The sequence below is a fragment of the Neodiprion virginianus genome, chromosome 3 (genome assembly GCF_021901495.1).
Source record: "Neodiprion virginianus isolate iyNeoVirg1 chromosome 3, iyNeoVirg1.1, whole genome shotgun sequence".
Classification (NCBI taxonomy): Eukaryota; Metazoa; Arthropoda; class Insecta; order Hymenoptera; family Diprionidae; genus Neodiprion; species Neodiprion virginianus.
The window spans coordinates 36901405-36922733 of record NC_060879.1 but is presented as its reverse complement, the minus strand read 5'-3'; the positions used below and the strand labels follow the sequence as shown (position 1 = coordinate 36922733).

Sequence of the window (21329 nt, the reverse complement as noted above, 5' to 3'; positions counted from 1 at the left end):
GTTAAACGGTGAAAGAATCGTACAAGCTGATAAGTACGAAGGGGATGATATTTGATCCAGTTTATTATACCGTGAATTTGATTTTCATACCTTTCGCATCGTCATTAAAGACCATAAAGTTGTTGTTGTATAATCATTGTTTTAACGACGCGTCACTTGTTACGTGACGACTACGGTGGTTTGCAAATACGGTATGCGTGGTATTGCAATTCTCTTGGAAGTTACTGTGAAAATACCTGAAAGAGTTCGTTGATCGGAGAGAAGTGACAGGCACAAATAAATTGAGAAACGAAAATGATTTCGTTGGCGATGTGTTACGTGTTTGTAGTTAAAAGTCGGAAACAAGACTGTTTTCACAACAGTATCGGTCGAGGCGTTAGCCTTACCCATCTTTTAACGCGTGAAAGCTTTGACGCGTCTTTCATCTGCGACGACTACTGGATCGGAAAGAGGTGATTTCACCCTTTGCGACGGTATAACGGAATCTCTTCGCCTACGGTACATCGTAATCTCTCGTGGTATCAATTAGCATTCACAGAGTGATTACACGCGTGTTTCGAACGCGTTGAATATTGCGACGAAACGTCGAGGAGCCGAGGGCGCGATTCTCCCGCGTGTCTCCAACTTCGCACAGCAAATTGTGCCGATGCGGAAGGGTGCAGATACATATGTACATAAATCTTGTAGGTACCCACCGAAACGGAGATCCGACCGCGCGTATCTCTCTCGCCTATAGAGTCGTTTGAAACCCAACGCGCCTAGATATCTCCCTGAGTGAAACGACTCGATGCGGGGTTGGTTCGTAGACGTGTAGCCGTGTCGCGAGGGTGAAGATTGCGCGGCGTAAAGCCTTGCCCTTCGCTGGGCGTTGCCTTGACTTGCCTTGACTTGCCTTGACTTTACTTGACTCGGCTTGCCTTATGCGTTACTTTAACGACGCCGGGAGGAAATTCGTACGCCCGTAAACCGCGTACCTACCTCGGTTCCGATATAAAGGACGAAGTATCTCGGGTTCTTGCCTCGACAATTTCGAATCACCCCTCGACTTCCACAGAGCAGGATATTCAGCCAGTTAACACCTACCCCCGTTCGATCGGAGCCCTCGTGCCGGTTCACCGAACCGCTGTAACGCGACTCGATATTATTAACATACGCGCACTGAGAAAAATTCCATTTACCACGGTCGATGGATAAAAAGTTTTCACGACGATTTGGATATCGATTTGCCACGAGTATAAACTATTTGGCGTCGTTATAGTTAAGGATATATACCACGTTTACATTTTTCGGTAATTTATGTCACATTGAATCTACAGCTTGAAATACAGTCAACTCGTACATTTGTTCAATAAAAAAAAAATAATTAAATAAATAACCTTAACGTCAGTTTAATGATCTTACACCGACATTAAATTGTCCTGACGGTTGTAACAAAATATAGTACGAGTGACGATAATCGTACGGAACAGAGTTCTTTCTACCGTCAGATCCGCCATATTGAATTCGTAACCTGAAAGCTTGCAACAGTTCGTAACTACGTATCAGAAAATGGGCATGAATAACAGCTTAAATCTATAAGAATCCAATTTTTTTTAATGACTTTTCCTTTTTTGTTTCAAATGGTACACCAAATCGATCGAAATGACAAAAAAAAAACTAAATAAAATGAAGAACAAATGGACATAGAAAACCAGTATTTTGCGAACATTGTATAATTGTCTCTCGAAGGGAACACATTGAAACATTTATTTTGAATTTTCTTTTCTTTCTTATAAATCTATACTTTAGCTCTAAAATATTTGTAGAGCTACATTTGTTTGATGTTTTTCATCGATGAGTATTTTGGGGAAAAAAAAAATCAACAAGAGTCCATCAGGAATATTCAAACCAAATGAAAAGTTTTAAAATGACGTATTGTTCGATTACTCGTAAGATAATTGGATTAAAGAGCAAAATTCTTTTTTGTTCAGTAAACATACAACAGGTCGAGTGTAATTCAAAAACTCGCTGGCGACAGTTTCGTTATTCTTATTTGGTTATTCCCTTTCAGTCAAAATCTCGTTAATTTTCCACCACCAGTATCGGTCTTCTTCAGCAATTGAAACACCGAGATCCGACCTGGGGATGTTTAGGTGTATGCAAATTGCCGGTTTATTTCAGACTCGAGAAGCGAATTAAGGCGAATTTGTTCGCGGTTTAGCCGCAGGCGAGGCTATCGTTGACGGCTTAGGCGTGGGTTTATGGCATTCTGGGTGTTGACAGCGGTCATTTCCGCAGGGTGTACGTACTTTTACCCAATTCTCCTCCTCTCTCGTCTCCCTTCCCTTTATTCTCCGGTAGGTCTTCACCTCTGACTAATTGCAAGGGGATGCAGAGGGTGGTTGAGACCCTCGCGGAATGAGGAACCGGAACAAAGACCGGTTTACAGTTAGCGGTGAGCGGTTCATATTTGCACTGTCAACATTATAACCTGCCGGCTAGGCTGCGACGAGTTTCATATAATTACAAGCCCCGTGCCGAGGGACCCGGGAAAATGAATTCGCATCGCTATCCGGACCGCTTCCGAGATGCCGTGTTTATAGAAGCAATGATAACTCGAGGCTGCCGCGGGATCTTATCTCCTATTCCCGTACCGTCAAAAGTCAAGGAGTATATACCCCGCGTGTACATCCGACGCGAAAAAGTGACCGAAAAAAATTCGACACCCTCTATTTTCATCCCAGATTTCAACCCCCGCTGTATTACCTATAGGCACCGCCGGATCGCTTTAATTATAATATTAATCCGAAACGGAGGAATTATTTATACACGCTATCCCAACGGGGTTGTTACGTCCCACATTTATTTCAATGGAAAAACACTCGCCGTTCCATTTTGTGTTACATTCGCTATTGCGCTGGGAAAAGTATTACACGGTACAACTCGGCCTGAATATTCTCTGAGAGTACGTGTATTATATGTATAAGTAACACGATAAATAAATAGCTGAAAATATTTTTATAACTTTTTCTTCCAGCCCCGTATTTCCTGTAATTTTTGTCTCCGGCGGGGTGTTTTAAGGGATCGTCTCAGTGTGACACTCCGAAAAATCACTGATTTTCGCGAATTTTTTTTTTAATGTTCACATAAACTAATCGGTCCGGTTTTTTTTTCATAAATAAATACGTTTATGAAGAATACAAAATGATTTTTTTAAAGTTTATTTATTGAGTGCATCATTGTTGTATAAATTGTTGTAATTTCACGTGAAAAAAAAAGGTGCTGCACGGTTTCCACGATGACGGCCGCAATTTTGATCTGAAAAAAAAATTTCAAAAAGATTATTGATCTGTAGGAAAGTCGCTATCGCGCTATGGAGGGTTTTTTTTTTTTTTCAAATTTGACAAAATGGCGGCGGTTTGAACAAAAAGTGTCGAATGTGGCCCTTTTTTTCGACAGTTTTTCGTAAAAAAAATAGGAAGTTTTCAAAAAAAAATAAAAAGCTTCCATAGCGCGATAAAGAATGACGTTTAAAATGGTCTCCCGAAATTGGAACTAGATATCTTTAAAACTCTTCCTTTGAGAGTGGAAACCGTTTTGAAAAACACCATTCTGAGAAAAACGCGTTTAAAGATTGAAGTTGGAAAAGTTTATATAAATCGTTTACTTACGATCAATCGGCGATGCCAGGTCTTCATTTTTTTTGGGGGGGTTTCTCTCGTACGTCTATCCGTGGTGGATATCAAAAACGAACTGAAATGCTTGGACATTTTATTCTGCAAGGTTATAGAACCTAAGCACCTTAGTACTCGCGCAGGTAGAAAACCCGTTCCCTTTCTACAAGAAACGCTGTAGCGACCGTAATAATTTGAATTTCGATTTAAAAATTTGAGAGAATGTTTAGAACAGTGTATACTATACGATAATGCAAAAAAAAAAAACAATTTTTTGAAAATTTCACACTGAGACGATCCCTTAAGCATGAAAATGTGGTTCGAGAGGGAGGCCCTAAATCCATTGTGATTAAAGCAGCCCCAACTTGCCGAGAAGGGTTAAAGTGCAGATGAAACCTTAATAAGGCGAGCAAACCGTGTTTCCGATTCTAATATATGCACGTGTGTTTACCAGAGATCACGAACGATTCGCCCCAAACTTCCGAGCGGAATCTGCGAGAGATTCGGCTCGGTTTTGCGGTTCAAAAGCTCACCGAACTTGTAATGGCTTTTGAGGCACTTCGTATACGTTACATATTACATACGTATACGTATATCCTCGCGGAGGAATACGGGACCGTGAATTACGCCTTGGATAACTGTACGCACCCCAAACACGTAAATCCAATCCTGGCTGGAGAAACTGCCTGCCGCAGGTGAAAAGATCAAAGGCTGTCGATTACTCCGCGTTCCCCCAAAGCTTAATTCCCCGGCTAATTTAATCGGGGCCGTCCGTTCGCGTGGCGGAAACAACCCGAAGCTCCGGACCGCAGACTTCGACGGTTGCGTCTTATCTGCGTCGCAGCATTCCGCTCGTTACTTGCATCGTGTACTCGAGTCGAAATTTACCGCCTATTTTAAAACCTACGTAAGGTTCGAAGATAGTAAACTGGGTTTTATTTCAATGCGATATCAGATCCTACTTTGGCGCTAAAAATGTCCAAAATTTCCTGATTTACCAAGCTTAGGCTCAAAGCAAGGTCTTTTTAGAACCTTCTTTAACCCTCGAGAGGTAGGTGGGTTGAATCTGCTTGCTTGAAACCCTTCTTCAACGCTCAAAATCCTACTCAGATGACAAAGCGAGTCCATCGTTTCTGATCGATTGTGATTTAAATACGAAAAATACGATTAAAACGTATGGAATCAAATTAGGATCCAATAAATGATAATTGGCTCACACGTGAGTTCAATCGTATTTTCTGCATATTAAATCGGTTAAAGGGGTTTTTGTTTTCGTAAGAACGTTGAATAAATACAGTTGAAATGCAATACTTAACTTTCCAACGTTATTGAAACTTATCAAAATTATGTCGAAATAGCCCTTGAATTATTCAATGTGAACACTTCAATATCGCTGTAATAATATTTCTGTAGAGGAGTTTACAGGTCCATTCGTGTCAAACATATCGTCAGAATAGGTTCATTCGTCTACAGAGAGCGTCAAAGTACGGTTTGGAACTTTGATTTTTAGGAGTTGAAGCTTCAATGTAGGGTTTGTTCTTAAATTTTTAAGAGTCAAAGGATCAATTTAGGATTTCTAGGTTCAGTTTGCATCAAAGTAGGTTTGTACGAACCTTGGTAAGGTCAAATGTAGACGCTAAATTTTTACTCGGGTAACTTATACTTTAAAGGCCCCCGTGGAGATTTCTTAGCATGGCACGGAGGACTCGTAACTCACGGTCTTATTTTTCTAACGTCAAACTGGGAAAACTGCGGACGCGATATCGCGGTAAGCGCGATTTGTTCCAAAGTTCACCACATGCAGCAGCCCGAAGCCTCAACTTCACCGCCCGCATCTGCGCCGCGAAAAAAGCTCTCGTCTGACAACCGGTGCATCTGAACTTTATCGTCGTAATTTTTTCCGATTTAATTTCCCTGCAGATGTGTGCAGACAAATTTCCTGCAATTATGTAACATGACGAGGCATCGCAGGATTAATTAAATCGTGGTTTTGTGTAAAATGGAAAAAAGAAATCTTCTAACACCATTTTTATTTATATTTTTTTTTTTTACTTTTTTTCGACAGAGACACAGACAAGTGAATACGGATTGAAGTGAGCTTATTACACTCGTGCTCTGCAAGCACGATCTCTTCACTCTTACGCCACAAAAATGAGGAATATTTGTTATTCTAGAATCTTTCCAGCTGCCTATATATCGTTATGAGGTTTGATACTAGCGTCCGAATGATTGCGACATAACGTAAGTCGGATCGAAGTGCTTACGTGACATACCTTTCCGATGCTTCTTTTACACCAGCACCTACTCTGCGCTTTTACCCTGGTATAATACGATATGCGCTCCAGTAAGTACACCCCGTCCCGCATGACATAACGCGTATAAAGGCGGTAAAAGTACAGTCGGAGCTTTATGGCCCGTCGTTTGCTCGAGGATTGTAATGGATATCAAAGGTTGGGTTGAAACGGAAAGATGCTGAGACGGAATGCGTGAGTGATATCTGCGTACATTCACCGTTTAATCATTTTCAAGGAAAGCTGCCGCTACGCTGCTCGCCGCTGCAATTGGCTCTTTTCACCTCTCGGTTAAAGCTCGTCCTCCTGGTCGAGTTCAAAGTGGTCTTCAAAGGTGTGTGTTTGCTCAGAAGAGTAGCCGATGTCCCACGAGGGTGATTTTCACACGATAATATCGCTTCTGCGTGACGATTCACTTGAACTAGTTCCCAACGAGTTCAGAAGTTCTTCGAGGTTAGAATATTGCTCCTTACATTTTTTGCGCGTCTTCAAATTGGGCCTTAAATATTTTTGGTTGTTTATGGAAAACGGTTTTACACCCCATTTTGGCAGATGTTACCATTTTCTTTTCAACATCTGAATTTTGTGTACGCTTCAACGATCGCTGGGAACGAGTTTCGGTGCCAGCAGAATAAATTTCTCAGAAACAAGTTGAGGGTAAGAAAAATTGAATAACTGGGCGTCACGTAATTGGTTGAAAAACTTGTCGAATTCGCGCAAAACGCTTTTTCGAAACCGTTCGATACTGACGAAATTGGAGACATGTTATCAACTAATTCATTACCGACTAATTTTTGAAATCGTCTCTCCGATTTTCATTTTCACGCCGAATTGACGAGTCATGGGGATACTTTTATTCCGCCGTAAGTCCATACCTCGTTTCTACGGTTTTCGGTTCCTTCGTTGAATTCTTCGCGCTTATTATATTTCCGTGTTTTCTCTCTTGTCTTGACTGTATTATATATAGTTTGCCTGTAAGAGTCGCAATTTTAAGAAACTCCAACAGTAGTTACCGAGTTATCAAACTTGGTAGGTACTTTTTACGACGATTCGGAGAAACTTCACTGTGTCACGACTTTTTCCATTATCTTCTCAATGACTCTACAGATACCGATCTTTGCGAACCTTCCGAAACAAAATTGGCACACTTCTGAACGAAAATGTTTGAGAAACTAATTATTACAGCCTACTATAATTAAACTCTTGACCTCAAATTTGACCTCGTTTCATGCACTCTGCTTAAAAGAGAAGAAAAAAATGTCTCGATATCCGTAAAAAAATATTCAATCCCAATTAAACAAAGTAGCGAACAACCTGAGCTGGAATCCGTCGATCTTGTCAAGTTCCAAAAGTATTCATATCCCACTGCAAACTCTTCAAGGTTGAAATTATACGTCAGTTTTTGACAAAGGCGGGTATTGAAAGCTCTGAGAAACAAAGATTTCTATTGTTTTGGAAAGTTTGAAAGGTAAGGGCGTAATTTGCAACAAACCGGGGCTGAGTTTCAACAAAAGCAACAACGGTTCCAATGGGTTACAGGCGCACAAATCCGTGTTTTTAAATTTTGCACACCCCGCGGGGATTCTTATGACCCGTGAAGCGGGTTGACTCGACTTGCGCACACCGTCCGCGGTTGCGTTTTAATTTATAATCCGTTCATGTTTCAACGCTCAGCCTTAACTGTAGTGTTTTCCGAGTCGAGAGTGTACATTCAACTGGGTTGAGAAGTTAAGATTGAAACAGGGATTCGCGAATTCCGGCTTCCCCGAGTTCGTCTCGTTTCCTGCGCTTTTTCCAGCATACCGTTGGGGAATTATCGAGTTTGTTATACCGCCGCGGGAAAGGACTGCAGCAGATGTTTTCCAAAGAACCGGGAAACAATCGAAAGTCGCACGACTCCAAAGGGGTTCCTGGGGGAAACACCCGCGGCGGGACGAGAGAGAGATTTTTTTTTTTTCCTCTCCACTTTTCTATTCTTCGTAAGCATGAAACGGGATAATTCTTCAGCCTCGACTTTGCGTTCACACGGATTTCATGCGAAATTTAATGTCATTATATCCTCGAGCCTCGGTTGCGATTCAAACGATCGCATGCTTTGTCGCTGTAGAAATTATAAGAATATGAGGATTAAATTGCGAGAAGAATTGACTTTGATTTCAACTCGTTGGGATAATTATATCTGTGCTATACATCTGTCTAAATATTGACAAGATTTTGGACATCGAATAATGGCTGCTGCCGATATGAGTGTAATCATTATTGTCACAATAATGATAATTCCACGGCAATTATGACATTGATGAAGGTCTTGAGGACTTTAATTAAATTCCAGTTTGTTCCATAACGAAGTTATATCGAGAAAGAACCTGCAATCACATTTCCTCTTAATTGAATTTCTAAGGCTGATGCTTGGCGCATATTTTCTAATTAACGAAATGAATATTACACGACTGTAGAGTAGTACATAACGAATGCAGGTAATGCATTATCAAACTATACCATTATGCCGGAATTAATTGCCACCTTCCGGTATTATCCCAATCCCTGTAATTGCTACTACTTTTTCATCACAAATCATCCGGTCGGCGTGAATAATTGTTGTGAAAACAACCATGTTTTTTCGTCAGTGGCCAGCAGCGTCGTTATACGTGGTTTTCACAGTTATTGATCGATTTCACATTCTTTCAGCCCTTCGGGAGACGTGAATCCGTTATTTCATTGTTACGGTTTATTTGTTCGGAATATGTGCCGCGTTGCTAGAGACCCATGGTGTTTCCACATTTCCGTAAATTTTTAACACCCGACGCGTTTTTCGGAAGGGAAGTGTATTCCTGTCTCTGTGTCACACACCCTTTTCAAATTGTTGAAATAAAAGGCTCGTACACACCCATACGTGAGGAGAATACAGCCACCGAATCGAGTGCCAGTGTTACAACGATCAAATGCTTTTGAAACGATTTTCGGTGTACGGAAGTGGCGAAAATATCCTCCGTGAAATCGCTTAATTGCACCACCGATACGTTCGTTTTTCATTAATTTTCCAATCACCCGTGAGTTCGAATGATCCGTCAAATATCGTCACACATATTTCCGAACGCGCGACATAGAAACGAATTATCAAACCGTTACGAAATTATTCGATTTCAATCACCGGGCGAGACTTCACGTCAGTTACGTTGATCAGATTGCGATAATGACGGATTATTCGATCGACAATCGAATCACTTCAAGCAATGATTCGCGTTTTAGACTCGCTGCAAAATTTACGCCTACAAGTCCGCGTCATTGATGATAATTACGAATGAAAAAAAAAATTGTTATTCATTGACCCGAACACAACTACAATTATCAGGCACTTCGCTCGGATGCGTCACGTTATTTCGACACGACGACGCAGAATTTAAAGGCACTGCCGATGACATTTTCACCGTCGACGATTCGGCGAGCCGTCTCATGCGATTATAGCTTCGTTCCAACAGTTGCCAAGAATATATACGCGCCGTTATTATTCCGATTTATTCATTTTTACTGCCACTGAAATTCACCCCCGCATCTCCGCGCTTTTCACCATGCGAAGGCCGATATCTGCAGGAATCCGAATGCAGTCACGGTTTCGCGATTCATTTCGCTCATTCTGCGTTTGGCAGGTCGATTCGGGTGAATTTTTCCACGCGACACGCGACTCTGCAGTTTTTCCTCGACACAACAAAGGCCTCTCGCGCTTATTCGAGGAAAACTATTGTCAGCAGAAAATAAAAAAAAAGAAAAAAAAATAAAAAAAATTGCCGGCATTCCGATACCGAAGGCACAAAATTACTCGCCGCCGTTCGCGACGCGTCGATTATACACATATACCTATGTTTCCATATAATATACGCAACGTAGCCGGGTCAATGTACGCTTCGATCCGATGAACACCTCACGATCAGCTGAAAATACTCCATTTTCCTTTTTCCTCGTATTTCATCGGTTACAGTTCAACATTTTAAAATCGATCTTCGATACTTTTGGTTGATGAGTATTATTCTCCTAACTGAACAACCGTTTTTTGACTACTGATTACTGTACTCACTCCACGACGACCGATTGAAGCCGTTTATTTAAATCGACAGACTCTGTCAGCGGTGATTATAATACACCGAAGCGTTAGAATATCGATCGCGCATGTAATGTTTGCGGACTTACTTCGGCTTGGAGCTCAAAGCGGAGTATATTTTGATTGTGAGAGACAAATCAAACACGTATACACAGCCTGCCGTCCTAAGCCAACGTTTTATCCTCAGAGCACGGTCGTTAATTAACCGAGGATTCGTACTGCAAATGACCCGACTTGAGGTGACCTCGGGTCTCCTTTTTGGTCAGTGTTTTGCAAACAAGCCAAATGAAACGTGCGATAGAATATATAGGGGAAAATTTTTTTGTAAAATCCTCGCGGTACCTCAATATTGACCAATTATTATGCCCATCCGTCTGTTTGAAATATTTCGTATACGTGATGAAAAAGTAAACCTTCAGCCATGTAGCAAAACTTGCCTAGTGAAATAAACTTGGCGTAGAAAAAACGAGTCGGTTCTTCCATTACCAATTTATGTCTTGAGCGAATGTCCGATGAATTATTTTACGGTGCACGGTTCAATTAGTCTAACCATTAATAACCAAATTTGGAATTTTAACAATCTTGGAAAAGTTGTAGAACTTTCACATTTTAGAGTCAAGAAAAATATTGCGATTAAATTTATGCTTGTACATTGTGGTTCGGATAAATGTTCTGGATTCTTGATGGTAACCCCGAGGCTGAAAAAAAACGATAATATTATTATTTCTTAGAGTTCTGAAATATCAAGACTCTTCAATGCACGTTGTTTGATAACTAATGTTTCAATTTTATATTGGAAATAGCTTTAAAATGAAACTTTTGTCCGCCATGCTTTCAACGCGGATCGTTAGTTATAAGTTAACAAGTTACTGCCATTGGGCAGTTCGAGAGTTTGCGTGAGTTTAAAAAAATCAAATAAATAATCCTAATCCGTGGAAGATAATGGATTTACATTGAAAATAAAAGCGTATACGTTTTTCAAAGGCGCGTTTTACAGAGAGATGTTGGTGTACGGCGTTGATTGTGAATTGTGAAAAAAATAAACATGAAACGAACAATATTACCCGAACTTGGACTGTTTTTTCAACCATATAAATTTGTCAGGCTGTTTATCTCGCACCAGTTTACAAATATAGTCGACTTAGCAAAGATTTTATCAGGTACCTATTTGTCAAGCGAGCGAATCTCTAGACTCTCGTTGAAACTCGCACTGAAATATAAAATCGTGAGATCACGAGGCGAGATTTGCTTAGAAAGAAAAAACCCGCCCCCATCCTCTCGGTACGGAAAAAAAAACAACCCAGAAATCACGAAATGATTACGTTACACCTCCATCGCGTAACCCATGCATGAATCCGTCGTAATCATGCGCCGTTTCTGGAATACCTGCAGACTAGTGCGAATAGATGATACGACGGCGTAAAAAACGTCGGTGACGAAGGAGATATAAATGTATAGGAGCAGAGCGAGTGAGTCAGATTCAATTATAGCGCAATCAAGAAGATCCAAAACATCGCTCTGGTTATAACCTGCAGGATCTCTGCAGCCTTGCAGGGAAGTCTGGAAGAGCGCTTAGCTCCCTTCGGGCCGACGGGAGGTCGAGAGGTTGGGGGTGGGCCGCCTCGAGATGAGAAATGAGAGTTAATTGTCCCGGGACGGCGGGGGTTCGCCTCCTGAAAATAATCTCGCTTCAAACTCTCGCTATACCCGACGCGGCTATTACCAGCTGAGCTTGTACGACGGAAGCCCGCGGAAGGATTTTTCCCGCAAGTCTAAGCGGTACGAATCGTCGTTTCAACCCCCTAATTTTTCTTTCCCGCCTTTTCTTCGCGGCCCAGAAATTGGAGAGGGCTACACCTGGGAACGCAACAATTCCTTGCATTATTTTCGCTTGCGAGGTAATCCAGCCAATTATATGTACAGAGCAGGTGGAGAGGCAAATTTAGGGGTGCAATTCGGAACGGTTACAGTGTGGTTGAAAGAATGGAGAAGCAAAAAAGTAAGCTGTTCGAGAATTTTTAAAGACGCACTGACGCAAGCTCCTCGGTTTAATTAGCACCGGATCGATACTTCCTCTTGGTCCTCACGTTCGATTATACCATCGGCAGCACTAATGAGCCCTGGCCGAGAAAGGATACGCCGATCCTTGCTGTCGCTGTATTGACGGGTGAAAAGTAAAGGCCTGCGAGCTGACATTTAGCCGAATTGTCGCGTACAGACGTGGGGTATAAAGTTATTCTCATCGCTTGTGTGTTTCTGACTTTGACGTCTTCTGTATGACGCTTGAAAAGGTGATATCGAATTAACGAGCCACCCGCTGCGCGATGGGTACCGAAAGGGATCTGAAATCAATGAAATCAGCCGGACTCAAACCGGAGTCTTGAAATTCTTGAGCTTTCACGATCATTGACCGAGTCGCGATCCCTACAGGTTCGAAAATTAGTAAATTTGTAATAAGAAGTTCCGCATCCTTTTACACTGAACTTCAAAATCGTAGCCATGCCGCGGGTTTGCAAAAATTTCAAATTTGCATTCCTAGCCGGGTTAGTTCTTCGTCGGTTAAGTTATCGGTTTTCAACCCTTACTTCGCAGTACGCTCGGCACTGCGCGATGTATGTATGTACGTACAATGTGCGTTGGGGCCCATTAAAATAGCCAAGTTATTCGAAATTCGCGTTTCTATGGTAAACCGAGGGAAGTTTCGGTATGGAGCCGGCGCACAAACATTTCGCTCAGGCGAACAACGACGTGCCATTGTTAAATTCTCGCATTACACGAGTGAGTTTGATGCGCGCGTATTTAATGCGGGCATATCGTGTGACGATACATTTGTACCTTTGAACCAAAATTACCTACGCTCGTAAAATAACCCAAGCTTACAGTTCGAGTGTAAAACAATTTCGTATAATAGCTTATCGTCTATTCCGTCAAAACACTTGTGAATAATAAATTTTAGTATTTTGTATCGAGCGTAAGGTTGACGTTGTGGTTTGGCAAAATTGAAATCGCTGTCGGCTCGAAATACTTTAAAAGTTCAAAAGATGAAACTGAAACGACGATCCTGAAACGAAAAACAAAAATCATCCCATGAGATGCAAAATAAAAAATTGCCGAGCAAAATCCTTGTATACGGACCTTCTTAATCTCCAATTGATTCTGAGCTTCGGTTCTTATCCTTCAGAATCTTATCGGGTTGAAATGAGAAAATTTCGTTTGATCTCATGAGTTAAATGCATTTACGGGACGTCAATTAAATATTTATTCAATTTCACATTGTAGTATACGTTGAAGTCACAAAATATTCACTTGTCTCTGACGGATGTTGAATGGTTTTAAATAAATATTATTCCTTTAGAAAGCTTAAAATTTCTTCAGCTTCCTCTTGACGGACAATTTTATTTCTGTATAAAATCCCGCTGACAGATGGCAATTAATTCATTTCTATCATCAAACGAAAATGTTCTCACTTCGTTAAAGTAATTTTTTTCTCCGCTTGGTAAAAAGAAAAGATTTCAGATTACGAGGTTATATACTCGAACAAGACCTGACTGAAATGATAAAATTTCAGGAAGCACAGCTATTGAAAATAACTTGTTATTTCTTCGACGAAAACGATTTCACGAAAGCTCGCCAGCTCGTTTAACGCGAGGTTAGCGACTTCCGCGACGGCGACGTCATATCTAAGATCCGATTGCGAAAGGAACACCTTGGCCATCCGGTCGATTTATAATCACTGATCGTATCCGTGCCGGCAAAAGCCCCGGGGCTTCCCCGTCCGCGTCGCGGCGAGATGGCGGTAATCATCCCCCGGCCCACCCTCGCCCCGCATCACCACAGGGCTGTGCGACATCGTTCGATCACCCCGCCCAGCCTTTATCGGAGGCACGGCTCTTGATTTCATTGTCTGAAAATTGTGCAGTCTCCCTCTTGATGCGCGGTCTGCAGCCTCCCCGGAGACCGGAGGACGGTCTGCGGGAGAATGGCGAGAAAACTGCAGAGAGAGTGAGTGAGTGTTTACGATAGAGGCGGCATACGAAAAGCGCATGCAATCAAATCGTGTGCATAGGCATAAAATACAATAAAACCAACGACAAATTAACATACGTTAAAATTAAGGATGAAAAAGAATGACTAGAGGAAGAGATAAAAATAGATAAAGGTAAATAGACCTAAAGTGAAAGTACAAGGGAGAGAGAACGAGAGAGAGAGAGAGAAACTTTCTTCCAAAATCCAAATCCTCCAATCTGTTAGCTAATTATACAAAATTAAACCTTTTTCGATACGGTATTTTTAAAGCGAATTTTTGATACGTTTAATAACAACGAAGTAATTTCATTGTGTTACTTGAGCTGCGTTTGAGAAAAATTTTGTTTAACTTTTTTGTCTCGGCTAATACTGTACAAGTTTGTTTTTTAAATAAACGTTAAATTTCCTACAACGGCAATTTTACCCATACTTATATATGTATACCTTGTTACCGATACATTGATTGTGAGTGAATAATCATTTCTCGGTATCAAATTTGGATTTTTTTCTTTTCCTAACTAGCCCTGACCTATCGGATACCAGCTGCTGGAATTCAACGATATATTTTCAATGCCAACATGTTTTTTATCCGAACGAGAAACGAAAGTCGGGCTTCCGTTGAAAAGGGTAAATTTACCAATCGAGGGATTTACCTGTAAGCGAACGGATTTTTTCGCTCAACTGGGCTTCCGTACCGGATTCTACGAATCGTGGATAATGCTGGGATTCCAAGTATTTTCTGCGCCAGCGATACGTGTACGTGTGTTTGTTTTTGTTTTTTCGTTTTTTTTTTTACCTCATTTTCTTTCATACGTAAAAAATGGTCCTCGTATTTTAACCTTTACTAAAGAAGAAATCCGACTTTTGTTTCACGAGCTTTTGTATTCTTCGAGGTTCCCTCGCCGATTTCATTCTCGATATAACGCTCGTGTGATATCTGTTCCTACAGATCGTTGATCTTAAGATGGAAAGAATTCTGAAACTCTTTTGTGGACGTGAAGGCGTTTAATTTCGTGAAAAGGAAAAGACCTCGAGGTTCCTGATGCGTAAGAATTCCTGAACGAAGATTCATAAGGGATAATGAAATACGCCGCACTCCCGCTTTTTTGCCACTCGTTTTACTATCAGCTAACGAAATTAACGTAATTCATCTTCACCCCTGGTTGAACGGCCGCCTAAAAGAGAATTCATTAATTAATTAACGGCTCGCTATAACTGATTGAATCCCTCGCCGGCCTCGGAGGTATCAAAATTTATTTCGTACCATTGCTCGGTCTCTTATGAGCCACCGATGGTGAAATTCACTCTTTATTCTCTAATATAATCGACCAGCAAAATTCACAAGCGAAGTTTGCGGTAAAACAATAATTTTGCTTACCTCATTTATGCCCATGGTAACAACAATGATTTAACAGTGTAAAGTTTCGGCCCACCATAAAAGTCTACAGCGGTAGGGTGGAAAAAATGTTGATCCAAAAGCAAAAAGAAAAATAGAATCGGAGAGGAGAAGAGAAATTCGTCTTCTGCGTCGGCGGGAGACAGGTGCGGTAATATAGGGTCGAAAAGAAGAAGAAAAAAAAACTCTTTTCTATAAGCGGCTTAACTCCCTACTCGTTTGTGAGGTTCTGCACCAGTTCGGCGGGTAAAGCTGTTGAGAATAAGAAGAATAAGTAGAGGAAGAAAAGGAGAGAATCGGGTTAAACTGACAAAGATAGTTGTTAAGCTCTTCGTGTGTCTTTGGGTTTTAGGATTACAACGACGACATCAGGCAGGAACAAATGTGGGAAATGCAGATCCTAAGCACACAGGGACGCGAAGGCTCGCAAGCTGCGGAGGCGCCCTCCAGTCCTGAACTCAGCTCGGACGCGGCGAATTCTCCAACCGCTGCGACCACGGCGGCGTCCATCGAAGGCCAAGACTCGACTCCAAGACCAACACCGTCGCCGCCGAATCCGGCGACCCTCAAAACACAGGGTACCGTTCTTCAGACCGTAACATCAACGCTAGGTGAACACCAACGCGAGTTCTGATCCCGAGAAATACTCGCGAGTCGATTATATCTGATGCTGAAATAAGTTGAAAACGCGTTCGGTTTATCGCCGTCGTCGCCACGTTTCAGTTTCAACGAATCTCCAAACTCTTCGTGAAATTGGAACGAAATTTTAACACAGAATGACCTCAAAAGCCAGATCGGTGGATTTCTCGTGAATAATAGAAAGTCAGTTTTGTTTCACGGAATCTCTCGGATGAAAGATTCAGCGAATGAAATGCCTTGAAGATTGAGAAACGAGGAAGTAAATCTTTCCAAGCTATGGTTAGACGGTCGTCGGACTTGTTCGTTATCCGAACACGACTCGGCATTCCGTAACGAGACAAGTGGTAGCTTATTATAGGAACCTGTCAGTCGTTGCTTCTTGCGTCTCATTTTATTTCACCAACTATTCGAGTTAGATATTTTTGAAACTGAAATACTTCAGTCTTGAAAACTCAAGCGCTCACCTACAACCAACCAGAAATAAAATCTGACGAGGAATACGTCGATCTGGCTTACGAGAATCGTCAGAAAATAAAATTTGTGTGAGAACGTATTCGTTCTTCGGGTTGTAACGAAACGATAATTAACCGGTTCGACGACCACTTGAAGAGCAGCGACTGTCTTCCCGGTCATATCGCGTTTCTTGTGCGAATAAATTTCCAACATCTCTCTCGGATAATCGACTCCTTCAGAGAACTGGAATTCCAAAGGATGTTTCGTCTAGCTGCTTTAAAAATTTCCTGAATTCTCCATTTCGTTCCTCGCTTCTTGCAAACTGCTACAACTCGTAACTCGGATCGCTAAGTGTAAAGAACTCAGCCAACAAGCAGTGTATACTTGCAATACTGCTTGCAATAATGGCAACAAGAATTATCATGCGAAACGAATATGAATGAGCGCGTGAAAGCCGGGAGTATGAAAAGGTCCGTGTGACCACCATAACCACGATGCACTTTGCAGAAGCGCTCCTCGTCCTTCGCTGGTTGCACTTCAAACGACACACCTGCATGCCCTCTCAGTTTGAATATAATTCGAGTTACGGCTGCCATGGTGAACCACCCACACTTAACTACTCCTCATCGATTCGTTCCCATGGAGCCGTGGCAGGCATGCTTGTCGCTCGAACAGCGTTGATAGACCAGCGTTCGCGCTCCTTTTCACGACATCCCAACACCCCCCTCGCATGTACACCGTGATCTATCAACGTGTCCAGTATATTATAGTACGAATCCATGTGTTGGCAGGGGGCCGGAAGCGACCGCTACTACCTGGAGGTCGTCCAACAATGTCGCCGACGAAGCGGACCGTGATGTCGCTCCTGGCTCGGGCTCGTGCGGCCCAAAACAAAGAGCCGCTTCCGCCGCCACCCTCAATTGTGGGAGCGGCACACCCTGCGCACCCAACGCACCCTCAGCCTCCGGCACCACTCATTCAAGCCGCGCTCCAGCTTCCAGCCGGAGCTTTGCAGCCTGGAACTCAGGCCCCGGTTGGGCCCCAAGTGTCCCAGCTTCAGTTGGCGGCGGCCCAAGCGGCCTCTCCTCACACCACGGCTTCCCAGCGACAGTCCATCCTGCCGCCACATACCCAGCACCAAGTCATACCACCGGCGATACATGGCCTGCTTCACGCGCAGTGAGTACCAATGCTTTATTCCACCACACTTTTTGCCGCCTGGTATGTCGTTGGCCATGACACACGAGTGTTGGAAGACTTCTTTGGGACGATGCTGAAGTTGGCAATTTTAACGCGGGCTGGAAAAAATATCGGTGTACTTACTCGCAAGGAAGGTATCCAAGATCGATCCTGCCGATTTCATTCATTTTATAATATGTTATAGTAGACTGAAAACCAAGAGACACGCATTTTTTTTTTTTTTTTTTGTTTTCTTTTTATCTGCCATTAAATACTTTGAAGGGGTGAAGCCACCCTCCAATGTAATTTGGAAATTTCACCCAGAAGAACATACTAATTTTTAATCCATCCAAATGGAAAAGTTTTCTCATAACGACATAAAAACTGTTAAATCGCCTTTTGACATACCTTACTTTGAAGGGTGGCTTCACCCCTTTAAAGCATTTAATGGCGGATAAAAGAAAATACGTGTCTCTTAGTTTTTAGTCTACTATAACACATTATAAAAGGAATCAAATCGGCGAGATCGAACAACGGGATAACTTCCTTGTCAGTACTGCTATAAAAATGCATCGTTACCATTAACATCACAAAGTCAGCGGCCCGATTCTTTATAAATCGTTAGATCAACGTAGCACAGCTGAAGTGACGCAACTCACACTGCAATGATTGTTAGCTTCATACCAACCCTCGAAAACCGACGTGTTTTTCATCTTTCATTTCTATGCAGCTAATTAGAATTCATAAGCCCGCGTACGTAGTTTCCGTGATTATTGAAAAGCGAGCCCTTGCGCGTGCGTGGAGCCTGGAAGTATAGCGTGCCTGACGCGTGAAGTAGAAAGCGGTGAGAAGTACGTAGTGTCTCAGTTGCGGGGACGGAGTATGAACAATACATCACTCCAGTTGGCAGGGAGGCTTAATTATGACAAAGTTCGAGGTTCGGTCACCCCAGCCGGTGGCTGCAAAACGCGAGGCGGTAACGAGCTTGCAGCTTCGTCCAAGTGTCGTCCTCGCGTCCCTCGGCTCTCGGTTTTTGCTCGGGTGATTCAAGGTCCTAGTCATCCCCGTAGTCGCCTGCAAAGCCGCGAATAAAAGCCGAAGAAAAGGGAGGGTTTCTTCTTCTTCTTCGAGCTTAGATGTTTTTCCGAAAATCCCAAATAGACACCGTTCTGTTCGTAAACAGCTTTTATTTAGCTTTGTTGAGAAAGCGAGGAACGAAGACGAGCTCCTCCGAAATCGCATGATGTTTTTTCGCAGATCTAATTCGTTGACGGCCTCGGTGACCAGCGATAAAGCCGAGGAAAATAATGATCGACTTCAACACTCGGGTACCCTGACATTTCGAGCACCATTCAGGCCGAGAGCTTGTGCTTCCCTTTGACCCGGAGCGCAAACCACAGCGTTTACATTTCGGCACGGATATTATATATGCAGGGTGCTCGAAAATTCTCGTCACGTCAGCGTGAGCGCTGCATATTCGACAAGAGGAACATCTCCTCGGTTCCAGACCCGCTTATAGATTTAAACATACCTGGACTGAAATTCTACGCAGTCATCCGGCGGAGCTTGAATAACAATTACAGATTCGATTTTAGCGTCATTGTTTTGCGGCACAAATTCAAAGGGAGCCGCTGTTATACATATATATACGTATATATGTATATCGGGGAAGGATTTATGGACGGGGGGGACGAAAACCGTCCGATTTGAATGAAAATTCCGGCCTTCTTTTCACCCCCAGTCGGTAAAATCCCTCTACAAATTCAGATTTAGGTGGACATCCGTGAGTCTGGCGGGCTTAATTGTTAGAGCGAGGATCAATATAACGTTCGGAGAAGAATGGAAGCGACCGAAGGGGTTTCCGGGCCTTTTTCTGCGAAAATCTTGGGGTCATGTGAACTCGAGAGTTTGCTTTTATGCCGACGTCATGCGAGGATTGGCTGCCATACTCACAGAAACCTGATGGCGCGTAGGTCAAGATATACGTTTCCAATTTGGCCTTCCAGCTCGCATTCCGAGCGGAGAAATTATTCCCCCAGAGTTCTTCGCTTTTTCCCCTGCATGCGGGACTTTAGTTTCGAAAATTCAATCGACCTTTTTTTCATCCTTCTCATTTGTCACTTCGCGCGATATTGAGAATCATCAAAGCCGGAGGAAAATCTCGTTCATTCAACGCGGAACGTATTTCGGTACGGGTAAACAATTCCTCGGAATTATTCTGGCACGAGTTTTATACATTAAATTTGTATATCATACGGGCAAAGGGAATTTCGCGAGGCTCAAAGAGACGAGGGGGATGGAGACTTTTTTAATTAACGTTATTTGTTAATGAGGTGCACTCGCATATCTGTGAAAAGACTCGTTACCAAGCGTCGGATTAAAGAGCTTCTTTTAGTTTCAAACTAGCATCTCGATGCTGACGGATAGTTACCCCAGAACGTTCCTGTCGTGCTTTTAATATGAAAACTCGAAAGACGAAAATGAAGAAAGTCTTTAAAGGAAGAGAAAAAAATTAGCAACCGAATTGAGATCTGGGTGTCGGACGTAATGATTTTATCAAAATTTGCATTCGCTTCCGAGGGTTTCGAATTGATCGACTGTATTCGAACGTCTCTTGTCTCAATGAACAAGCAGCAGGCTCGGAAACAAGATTCGAAGGTCCGAGAATTCCGTCGATTTTACCCGTATTGTAGTATACTTTACAAGACGACCGCGGCATTTGGACGGGGATACAAGTTGCCAAGTGACAAGTTTTGGGCCGCTTGAACTTTGCACTATTTGGAGAATTGACTGCTCGAACCGTGACGGCGAAACCCCTCGTGCACACGAATGTCAGCAGAGGCTTATAAACCTGACCACAGTTTCGATTGGTGTTGTCGAAGCGAAAGATAGCTTGAAGGAGGGTAGCGCAATATGTGTCAGGACGAACAATGATCGCGTGGCTGTGACTACATCGATAATGTGGTGGATTTTATCGGGAGGTGATAGGATGAGAAAATTGGAAAAATCTGCAGCCAAACTTTATACCGTTGGATATATCCGACTATTGATTCTCGCGACAGCATTGCGGAATTCTTCAAGAGAGTCAAGCTGTTACATTTGATCCGTGCGATGTGCCACTCGCAAGAAGTATTTACGAAATGGTAAATAAACCAATTCCAAAACTTGTTTCTGGCCAAGTCACGGCAACCCCTCGAGACTGTCCTGTGACGAAATCTTCAACGTTGACTGCTTTCTTCGTTTTCTCACGCACCGCTCGACTCGTTCGGTATAATATACCTACCGAAGTGCTGAAAAATTGTGAAACTCTTCAGCGAGGCAGAAAAAACGATTAAAACTTTGGTGGAAAAGAAACGAACCGAACGAAAAGTCAGATTTTTCCTTTCACTCTGCACGCCGTTTCGTCGAGTTATTGATTCGAGTCCCGCTGCCACCGGAATGACAGAAACCTTCACCCCGAACTTTCGATGCTTGAGATTGATAGGCTCAGTTCCAAAACAGATTGTACGTGCACGCGTGTATTGAAAGGTGAAAAATAAGGGTGCGATTATTCGCTTAAAGCCCACATCTCGCATCATACTTTTGGCTAATATTTC

At 42.6% G+C, this 21329-nt stretch overlaps 1 protein-coding gene across 6 annotated transcripts in view; it reads left to right on the top strand.

Moving 5' to 3' along the window:
• Positions 1-21329, top strand: part of LOC124300416 (KH domain-containing, RNA-binding, signal transduction-associated protein 2-like) — a 125602-nt gene that overhangs the window by 85651 nt on the left and 18622 nt on the right. For 5 of the 6 annotated variants that reach the window (XM_046754508.1, XM_046754504.1, XM_046754503.1 and 2 more), the window contains 2 exons: positions 15815-16073; positions 17346-17733. In XM_046754508.1, the coding sequence (XP_046610464.1) occupies positions 15815-16073; positions 17346-17733 (647 nt within the window). The remainder of the gene's footprint in view (positions 1-15814; positions 16074-17345; positions 17734-21329) is intronic. The other variant, XM_046754505.1, reaches the window with a different exon arrangement.